Here is an 11,597-nt window from a genome sequence, read left to right as displayed (position 1 = left end):
CAAATATTCATATTTGTGTTTCTATCTTTTGGTAAATGTTCTGTGTGCTTTATTTCTTCTTTAATAATGCACATTTCATATCAAACTCATAATATGAATCTGAAATACTAATTGTATTAAAAGATGGCATTTCATGACTAATAACATCATCCATCTTCCCCTTGAAGCCGCAAGGGTTTCAAATTTATATTTCAAATATGTGCAGTTTTTATGAGCTCTTCTGGAGTTTTAATGACATTTAAATCATATATATAAACTACAATAATAGTTTGTTTTCATTTGCGTTTGGATTGCTTTAGATCATATAAGGATCTTTGAAACTTGATAGAATACATATTTCCAGATGTATTCATATTAGAAGTTTAAGACATTTTCTATCCTTCAGGGATTTTCATATATATATATCATGATCCAATGATCCATATAAATATGCAGTTAATCATGCATATCTAAACTCTCGGTAACTTTCAAGCTAATAAAAATCTCAATATGATTTCAACCACTTTAAAAACATATCAATATTGTTTCTTCGAGAAACTAACTTGTGATCTCTATATCACATTTTCATATTAAAAGCTTCAGGCTTTTTATATCATGTATATAAATATCCACTGATATTTAACAAAAATCACCTCTTTAGGTATTTGGACTTCAAGTCAATATTTATCACATTTTACTTAGTGATATCAATTCTGCATATCAATTCTGCAGGAATTGAGAAACTGACTCGTGATTTATATATCACATTTTTATTTCCTTTCTATAAATACCCACTGACATTCAACAAGCATCACCTCTTTAGGTGTTTGGACTATAAGTCCCGATGCATCATATTTTACCAGTGAATCAATTCTGCAGGAATTGTTTCTTTCAAATTTGGCCAATATTTTACGTCGTATTCTTCGACGATTCTTGATTCACTTTCATCATTACTTCTGGTAATGTCAATTGCCATCTCATATGGAAATACATTGTTGACAACGATTTTATTTCTATTCATAATTTCTCCATTATTCATGAAATGTAACGAGATCTCGTTATTTTCAGGTACCTGTCCCTCTTCAAGGGAAGACATTTTCATGAAAAACCTCTTCAGGAGGCACTCTTCAAGAGTTTATATAGGAGAATTTTATACAAAGAATTTGGATGGACTTTATTGCTTGTTTTGTGGGTATGGTCTCTTCAGGAGTATCAAATTATTTGTGCCTTTCTCTTTTGAGATACTCTATCTTTTGTATCGATAAGTCTCACATGCCTTTATACATGTTTTTAGACTGCTGAATTTCTTAATTGTCCTACAGGGACTTTAATCTTCGCTGGGATTTTAGCAGCTAGAATATGAGACATTTTTATCTTATTGCATCCAAAATTTAATTATCATCTGAACTTCTAGTTCACATATGATAATCAAGATAACGTTTAATAATTTCATCTTATTTGCTTCAAGCAAATTTTTCTTTCCACTTCTGGTGGTAAGATTTTATAGTAAAAGAATCTTCTGGTTCTTTTATGGACATCCATATGAAAATCATTCGACTTATCGTAATTGATTTTGGATGATCAAGATAACCATGAAAAGATATAAATATTTTGAATCATATCACCTTTTGATGCATCATAATATTTGATTCAATAATTTGTATAATATCATCTCAAAGAGAAAGCTTACAGCTTTTCCAATACGAGCTTCTGGCCCGAAAAGATATTCATTATCACGTCCAATCTCTTAGTTTCTTTGAATGAAACGCATTATTCTTTTCACTTCAGGGAATAGAATGATATAAATTCATTATTATTCACTTCAGGGAATGATGTAGATCTAGTAAGACGTGAATAATGATTCTTATTAAAAGCTCATTATTTTGTTCAGTCACTGAAAGACCTGATACAAATTTATAATATATTGTGAACGTTTACATTTTATATTGTTACTTCAGGAGCATACTCGATATTGCTACTTCAGGAGCACATTCGAGACATTCATTCAAATATATATTCTTTCCACAATTTCAATTATGCAACTTCAGGTGCATAAATCATAATGAGCTTTTGGTACAAGTATCACTCATATGAGATACTCAATAAAATTATTGATTTAGGGCGATCCTTCAGGGATGCTCCATTTCCATTCTCAGATAAATCATATCATCAATAATTTATAACAATTATAAATAAATAAAACTTTCGTTACTACAAAATATTGTAGAATATAAAAATATTTTATAATAAGATAAAGGAAATACATTAATTAAAAAGGAACACTTTCATGATCAACTCTACCACTAGAATCTTCAAAGAAATCAGAAACATCAAGACTTGTAATATCTTCTCCATCTATAGAATCTAAAACATATTATGGTTCAGTAAAATTTATTTCAAATTTCTTTGTTTTTTTCTTTTATAGAAGATTGATATAAGTCAACTAAGTGCTTATCTGTACGACAGATACGAGCCCAATGTCCAGTCATACCACATCTATGGCATCCATCTTCATCTTTCTTTAAAAATTTGTTTTGGGGACCTTTGTCCTTCTCTGAGTTGAACCACTTATGGTGGTACGGTGTATATCTATTATTGTCCCTTTTAGTGTGGTCACTTCTAGGACCTCCACTTCCATAGTTTTTCCTATCACGTCCACGCCCTCGTTTTCTTTGAAAAGATGCACCATTCGCTTCTGTGAATGATGTAAATTTAGTACCATTTACTTCAGGAAATGATATAGAACCAGTAGGACGTGACTGGTGATTTCTTAACAAAAGCTCATTATTTTGCTCAGCTAATAGAAGACAAGATATAAGTTCAGAATATTTTTTGAACTTTCGCTCTCGATACTACTGCTGCAGGAGTATATTCGAGGCATGAAAAGTAGTATATGTCTTCTCTAACAAGTCATCATCAGTGACTTTTTCACCACATAATTTCAATAGCGAGCTAATTTTAAAGAGTGCAGAGTTATACTCACTAACACTCTTGAAGTCTTGCAACCTCAGGTGCATCCAATCATGACGAGCTTTTGGAAGAATTACAGTTTTTTGATGTTCATATCTCTCTCTTAAATCATTCCACAAAATAAGTGGATCTTTCACCGTTAGATACTCAGTTTTTAATTCTTCATGAAGATGGTGCCGAAGGAAAATCATTGCCTTAGCACGGTCCTGCAGGGACCCTTGATTTCCTTCTTTAATTGTATCTCACAGGTTCATCGCATCCAGATGGATCTCAGCATCAAGGATCCAAGATAAATAATTTTTCTCAAAATTGTCAAGAGCAACGAATTCCAATTTTGTAAGATTTGACATTTTTTACATATATAAATCAAGAATATAAAAATATATTGAAAAACTTACTTGAAGTAGAGGACTATTAGCTTCAAGATCGTCAGAACTTTCGTGCTGATAACGTGTTATAAAACTATCGAAAAGGAAAGAGAGAGAGATTTATTATAAAACTTTCTAAAAGGAGAGAGAGAGATATAGAACTCAGAGAAGTTATGAAACTTATGAATTTTTTAAAGAATTCAACGATATATATAGGCGTACAAAGGGAACTATGCCAGTTACTATGCAGTACTATGCTGGTACTGTGTATATGTACTATGCCAGTTACTATGCAGTACTATGCTAGTACTATGCACTGTGCGATGTCGGCCATTTACTATGCCAGTTACTATGCAGTACTATGCTGGCACTATGCGCACTGTGCGATGTCGGCCATTTACTATGCCAGTTACTATGCAGTACTATGCTGGCACTATGCACATTGTGCGATGTCGGCCATTTACTATGCCAGTTACTATGCAGTACTATGCTGGCACTATGCACTGTGCATTTGACGGCTAGCTCAAGGTGGTCATACAATTTTACAATGTTATTTTACAACAGAAATGAAGATGTTGGTGAAACTTTATGAATAAATGGTGTTATTTATAGCAAAATTTTTTAGAAAACAAAATGTATATTCTCATAATATATTAAAGAATATACTAAGAATATTCTTTCACAATTATAAAAAATGGATATTCAGGGAATATACTAAAAAATATCTTAAGAATATTCTTTCATTTTTTTCACAATTATCGAAAATGGATATTCATGGAATATATCGAAAAATATCTTAAGAATATTCTTTTACAATTATCAAGAATAGATATTCTCATAATATACTTTGAGAATATTTTCATTATATAATCTCTTCTTTAGATTTTTTGAATTAATTTATATTTTAGTTAGTCTTATAAATTTGGATTAATTTAAAATAGAACATAATTATATGACATTGTATATGGGGAAATATTGTAAATATCAAAAGATATGAGGATATCATTGGTAGTTAGAGAAAATATTTGAAATGAATAAAAAATAATAAAAAGTATAATATTTAAATGATATGAAGAAAAAATAGATAAGCTGATGTCTGTTATATTGTAAAAGTCAATATGTAAAATAGAAAAAGTGAGTTTTAGTAATGTATTTTAAATGGTGGAACAGATAAACCATTATGAGTACTCTAAAATAAATGATGGAATACAAAATCCATTGTAGGACACATTTGAGACAATTTCTTTATATTTTAAATAAAATTGTATTATAAAACATCATTGGAAGTGCTCTAATGTATTAATTTGATATGTTTTGACGAAAAAACTAGTCTAAAGTATTTTCATATATTTTAATTTTTAAAAAAAATTAAAATTAATTAAGAAAATATTAAGTATAATACTTTATAAATTTGCGTTGGCAAGATGTTAAATATATTTTAAATTAAAGAAGTTTACATCTTTAAAAAGGAAAATAAGGCCGGTTTGCTTTCTTATCTCATTTCATATAATTAATATAATTTTTTAAAATTTTCATATAAAAATAATAAAAAATTCAACATTTTCAAATCTCAAAATAAAATTAATATTAAAAAATTATGTTATAACAATTTTTTATTTAACTTTTAACAAAACATTTTATCTCATTTCATCTAAACTATGTAACCAAACGAGACCTAAATGCTAGAAGCCTAGATCTATATCGAGACTCTATAAAAACGAAATTATAAATTAAGTGTACCTTAATGTAAAATATTAAATCTATTTTAAAATAAAAGAGTTTTATAGTCTATGGTCATTATGTCAATTTATAAATTTAAGTTTATAAAACTACATATGAACGCCAATGATTTCTCAAATATAAAATTAATTATTGGTCTTTCTGTATCCATGCCACTCGAGTTAAGGCGTGAGAGAATTCAACTCAATAAAAAAACATGATTTGTTTTTAAGTTTTTTATGATTTCTTTTTAATTTATTAAATATTTTTTGTTTATTTTATTCTTACAATCCTCTAATTTTTTTAATAGTCGATGTGGAATGTTTTGTCTTAGAAAATAATAAAATTATATATAAGATAGTTGTCATGATGGTCCATGAATATCTTTTAAAACTCATTTTAATAATAAGTTGATGGGTGTAAATGACACATTTTGATATGACACGTTTTGCATATCAAATCATGTCATATGAAAAAGAGTTCTGCTACATAACCATCCATGTTCACTCAAACTCTGCACTCCAAACTACATAGCTCTTTTTAAAAAAAAAAATTTGAAAACGTGCTTTTTGATTTTATCTCAATTTTTTTTCCTTTTAATCTTTACTCATCAAAACAATACAGAGCATAGAATTAAAACCATTATTCTCATTTTCAATTCCTTTCCTTCAGGTTTCTCAGCCTCCAAACATAGGTTAAAAGAATTAATTTAGAAATCCCAGAAAAAATGTGCTGCACAGAAATTGGCAGCGCAAGACAAAGTTAAACCCACTACAAATATCCCAACCATAATTCCTGCCCAGACCGAAAAACCATTTACGTTCATATATTTTCTTTCGTTTTCCTAGCAACCAATTGCATAGCTACAAAGAAGGTCAAAAAAGAGGGATCAGAACCTGATTAATGAGCATTGTAGGAAAAAATCTGAGAAAAACCAAGAATTTTTGCTCAGGTACAGTGGGTTATTGTTTTTTGTAATAGTCCATTGTGCTATTGTGCTTAATAAGGGGTTTAGTTCATGAACTATTCATGATAACATTCTCATCTATTATGAAAGATTACGAAGAGGATGTGTCCTGAGAATTGAGAGGTAGACATTTAAAATGAATTGAAAAAAAAAAAAGTAACTTTGAGGACAAGTAAATCTTGGGGCAAAAGGAGAGAAGGGGTGAGAGAGAAGAGAAAGGTTGAGAATTCTGGTTCGAGTTACAGGTTCGAGAGGGAGAAGAGGGAGATTTACTACATTGAGACTGAAGGGGGTGAGGGCATCGGTAGGTCTGCAACCCGGCATTGCAAAGTTGGTTTTGAACCCGACCCAAGCCGATGGATCTCATCCAAGGAGCCAACACGGATGGACTCGACCCGAACAAAAGCAAACCAGGTCAAACCCGTATGACCCGACTTTAAAACCACGGTCGTTATCCATGCTTCCAGAGATATAAATTGATTCAAATCCTTCAAAGATTTACATACCATGGGAGAGGAAGAGAGAGAAGTGGTACCTTAATCGTATGCATCTTCACATATCATATCAACCCGTGCCGTACCGAAGAGGCATCCTGAACGTCCTTACAGATGAAACAGTCCCAAAGGTAGGGTCCACTAGGAGTTTGATCTTGACGCCCAGCCTTGTTCCCCAAGTATATAGAGTCTTACGAGCAACCACATTCTTAAATTTCTGGTTTTTTTTTTTTCTAAAATTTAGAATATTGATGATGTTGGTATCTTAAGGATATGATAGTATTATTAATCTGTATATATACTCCAAAAAACGAAAGCAAATTCGTCTCGTTTTCCATCTTCAACCAAACCCATGTGAAAGCATATTCAAGACTCTTGGAATCGAAGGAGGAGAAGATCTCGAGCTGAGAAGGTGAGGCATCCCCAACTCTCGACTTGCCCAGCACCAGCAATAGCGGTGGCAGCAAAAGATCCGTGAACAGCGGCGTCTAGCTTGAGCAACGCTACGCTAAAGGTAGATAAGCAGATATGTAAACGGAGGTGTTTAATGGCTACGTCTAGCCTCTTATCTTCTCTTCTTTGCATAGCAAGCTTAAAAAAGCTCTGCTTTTTGGCTTCTCTCTCAGCTTGAGGGCTCAAATCCGGCTTTGATTTTGGAAAGGAGGGTGGCTGTACTAATGGTGGACGACTGCTAAGGAATTTAATTTATCGTGGTTGTTGCAAAATGATTTTGGTAGGAAGAGGCGATGGCAAAAATTAATGAAAGAACTCTCAGCATGCAGTATATATATGTTATTTTCCGTTTTTGTGTTTTCCTCTTCTCTTCTCTTCTCTGCATAGCAAACCCAAAATTTTTTGTTCACCATTTTCTATTTCATTGTGTTTTCCCTTTTGTGAATTTCTTCTTTTTGTTCATGCTTGCTGATGTCGCAAGCCAGTTATTAACCAAATAGGAAATTTGGTGTTCATATCGAGCAAGATGGTCTGGAGGAGTTTGTCAAACTTGACGGTGCCATTGCCATTGGCATCCATATTGGCCAGAAGGACGTGGAACTAGCTACTGGCTAGGGTTTGAGGAATTTCGGACAGGTTGATACCAATTAATAAACTCGTTATTTAGTCGGGTTGGAGACCTGCTTAAGTAATATCCGATAAAATACGGATCGGCCTAATCGGGTTCAGCAAGTGCTCGGGTCACATGCACACCCCTAGGCATCAGGGTGAGAAAGAAGAGGTGAAAGAGAAGAGTCTGAAGTTATAGTTATATCAGAAGCTTTGAGTGAGAGGGAGGAGTTGAAAAAATGAGAGGTCTGAGGGAGAAGGAGGAGAATGAAGGTACTCTGTCGAGTGAGAGGTCTAAGGGAGGAACGAAAATGAAGTAGCTCGGTGAGTTGTTCACTAAACCGTAACATGGTAATAAACCGAGTTCGTCACGTCAGGAGTGTGGCTTGAGGTTAGAAAACCGGAAGTTGGATAAATTTATTCTATAAAAAATATAGAAAGGTGTATCGTACAATCCCGAGCTCTAAAATAAGACTTGATCTCTATTCTAAGGAGAGCTGAGGGTGTAGCACGAGAAAGGCTCTCAAGCAATTGCTCTTTTTTCATTTTTTTCTTTATTTTAAATATTTTTTTAAAAACAATTTATAATATCATTAAAAAACACTTAATTAATTATTAAGTAAAAGAAAAAAATTATCGAGATCCTCGGAGGGAGTATCTTTTCTCATACTAAGGATAATTTGGTTTAAGAAGGTCCAACCTGGAGGCTAATGATTTGTTCTCTCCCTATAATTTAGAAGGGGATTGTTTGTCTTTATCCAATAATTTCTTAGTTGGAACTGAAATAATGAATTCAGTGGTGTGCGATTAACACTATGTTTAGAACAAGTAACTTAGGTGTAAGGTGTAAAGTCAAGTGACAAGCAAGGGAAGCAACCAACACACACCAACAACTAGATACCATCCATGAGTATGGTTGAGTGACCTAGCTGATACCCTCATTCATCACCATCATGGATGGATGTTCTCTTTTCAAAGCTATCTCCACAAATGGCTTCAAATAGATATCTTGCACTGGGATGTAATCTAGCTAGATTGATATTCATTAAGATATCATGAAGGCCAAGAAACAGGTAATATTTCATCATGACATTGCGGAAGGGATAAAAAAGAGATGAGCATGAGCTATTCTTGGGATCAACTAGTAATTTATTATTATCATTATTATTATAGAAGTTGGATGCAATATCTTACTGCATTACACATGTTTACAGACTACTATCCATTTACATAGGGGTCCTGTCATGCACCTGAGCTTCAGCCACACATCTCTTTTGAGTGGGGTGAGCTTTTTGGTAGCAATATTACAAAGTCTAAAATCTGAAAAGATAAAAAGGGGGTATAGGTAGCAATCTCCATTATCCTATGCATTTAGAAACCCTGAATTGGCTCCAATCTTGTGTACGGAGAAAAGATTGATAGATGGGAATCATCCCATATATGGGAAAAAGGCACACTTTTCCAACCCATACTTGATGGCTATATACCCATATCCTTGTTGGGACTGAGAGCAGCTAGAATTCTTGTAAGCTTTCTAATTGCACAACTTGCTGTTGCTAAAAGTTTCTAAAATTGTATTAAAAAGATATTGGAAATTGGAAGAATTAGGACCAAAAAGTGTCCAATTATGAAGTACCCCTTTGTGCTGTTTTGAGCTTGGTCAGTGGCAACCACCCATGTCTAGAGAATTCATGTCCGTGCCACTGAAAAAGCCAAGGCCAAAATCCTCATCTCCAAAATCCTTGTAGTCCAATAACCACTGATCAGAGTTAATGTCCTCCGATGTTGGCAATCCAATATCTTTACTGCAGCTCTCTCTAGTGCCTAAGAAATTCCAGAACGAGTCATCAAGAAAGGTCTCTGACCATATGTGAGTACTCATCAATAGGTCACTATCACCGGGGTCCGACGACCGAGATTCATCGGTTGTCGAGGAGTTCTCTGTTGGGGCATTAGAACTGTCAGTGCTGGAGGAGATTGAGCCGTATACTTTTGGTGATTCTGCATGACTGACTTCCATATCTCTTTGATCATTAGCGTGACAGAGGGCTTGATCGACTTGTGGGGTAGCTTCCTTATGAAGAGATTCATGCGTGATTGGATCAATACCCATCTTAATAAGCTTCTTCTTGATGTGGGTGTTCCAATGATTCTTGATCTCGTTGTCGGTTCTTCCGGGAAGTCTTGCAGCAATTTTCGACCACCTACAGAAAATGAAAGTACAGCAGTATTTTAAGGCGGAGATCAGAGCAAGAAAGACCACTAAAAAGAAAAAAAGAAAAAAAGAAAAAAGGAAAAGAAAAGAGAAAACACCATGAACTTTTATTAAAAGATGGCATTAATTCTACTTTTTAATGTCCCGAAACGTCAATTATCACAAACCACTACTACTACTAATTTAATCAAATTTCTTTATGTCTATAGGATCATAATTTTGGATACCCTAGCTATTACTACTGATCTTATCTCCGACCATATATATTTGACCTAGTTTTACATTCACGTGTACGTAAATGAACAGTGTAAAATTTAGAATATTATCTTATGGTCACTTCTTAAGAATTGTAAAGTAATCATCTTTGACTTGGTTACATTGTCATCTGTCACATTTCAAAAAGTTGAAACCAATTATGTTTTCTGGAGATGCCCAGTACTCTTGATCAGTTTCCTTTGAATGCATGTGTTTTTACACACCCAGTAGTAGTTAAAGCACTAGAGACCCCAGAAAAACAGCTAAAAAAAAAAAAGGTATTCAGATGACAGAAGAAAACTGTAAATTCTTGCAAAGTTAACAAAGAGTACTGATCACAAAGAGATCGAATATTAAGCACCTGTTTCCAAGACGAGCATGAAGATCAATAACAAGTTGCTCCTCAGCATCGGTAAGCAGGCCTCGTTTCAAGTCGGGCCTGAGGTAATTAGTCCAGCGGAGGCGACAGCTCTTGCCACAGCGGCGTAGGCCGGCAAGCTTGGGGACGGCACGCCAACAACATTGGCCGTGGGTGAGGATGAAATTGACCAATTTCTTGTCCTCTTCAACCGTCCATGGCCCTTTCTTCACTCCAAGTTTGTCACAACAAGGTTGCCTACCCATCACTACTTTTAGAACCCTAGTAGTTTTGCCACACACCAGTCCACCAACTTTAGGAGAACCCAAGCCGGCACTCACCCACCTTTATATACCATGTGGGGGTGCTTCCCTTTCTTAGGAGGAAATCAAATGTTGTTTATTTTGGAGGCTAGCTAGTCTCACGCTTGTCCTGCGCATGTGCACGACTCTCCCAAGGCTTGGCATTGAAAATTAACACACCCATATTTCCATAAATATATATATATGTAATAAATATTGATGTCTTGGGAAATTCATGAAATATAAAACGTCCATATATTTCGATAAATCCTAAATTTTTCCATCTAAATGACCCTCTTTATCCTCATAAAATGATGATCAAACATTCTGTTTTGAAAGTAATGGCCAAAATGCCTTGATTATAATTAATAACTCTTAAAAGTTCCTGAAGGAAAAATATTACAGTCACAAAAAAATTTTACAAAAATAAATTTACAAATCAATGTCATTTCACGTAATACATTAGGTTTACTTTACAATCTGATCACTTACCATATTGAGTCGAATCAGTTTATGAGTTATTTTTGTGAAATCTCTTTGTGACTATTACAATAATTATAATTTATGGTAATCGTAATGTAATTATCATTTTCAATCCATTTCTTTTTTAGCAAATGCATATTCTATTTATTTTCCTTAAATCACACTAAATCCAAAATAATATTTATGTCATGGAAATTTCTTTATTATATTTTTCATAAAACTAATTCAGATAAAAATAATATTTTTCATTTATGTGGAATATATATGTAAAAATTTATAAATTATTAAATATTAAATTTGTCGAGATCTCGGTCTTTTGTAAGGCCACACAAAGCCCACATTTATAGGTAGGAAATCATGTAAGTTGCATTTCGATCATGACAAGAAAATGAGTAGTAGTGCCCTCGGGTTTTGGCTATTTCTTC

General features: G+C 33.5%; 1 protein-coding gene across 1 annotated transcript; it reads right to left on the bottom strand.

The window, feature by feature from the left end:
• Positions 1-8,690: 8,690 nt before the first annotated feature.
• LOC122306656 (MYB-like transcription factor ODO1) lies at positions 8,691-10,723 on the bottom strand. Its single transcript, XM_043119102.1, has 2 exons — positions 10,391-10,723; positions 8,691-9,763 (listed from the first exon to the last, which is right to left on the bottom strand). The coding sequence occupies exons 1-2, from the start codon at positions 10,651-10,653 to the stop codon at positions 9,220-9,222; spliced, it is 807 nt and encodes a 268-aa protein (XP_042975036.1). The 5' UTR covers positions 10,654-10,723; the 3' UTR covers positions 8,691-9,219.
• Between the last annotated feature and the right edge of the window lie 874 nt (positions 10,724-11,597).

Source organism: Carya illinoinensis, chromosome 4 (assembly GCF_018687715.1).
Source record: "Carya illinoinensis cultivar Pawnee chromosome 4, C.illinoinensisPawnee_v1, whole genome shotgun sequence".
In the NCBI taxonomy this organism is placed as follows: Eukaryota; Viridiplantae; Streptophyta; class Magnoliopsida; order Fagales; family Juglandaceae; genus Carya; species Carya illinoinensis.
This window is presented reverse-complemented; position numbering and strand designations above follow the sequence as displayed.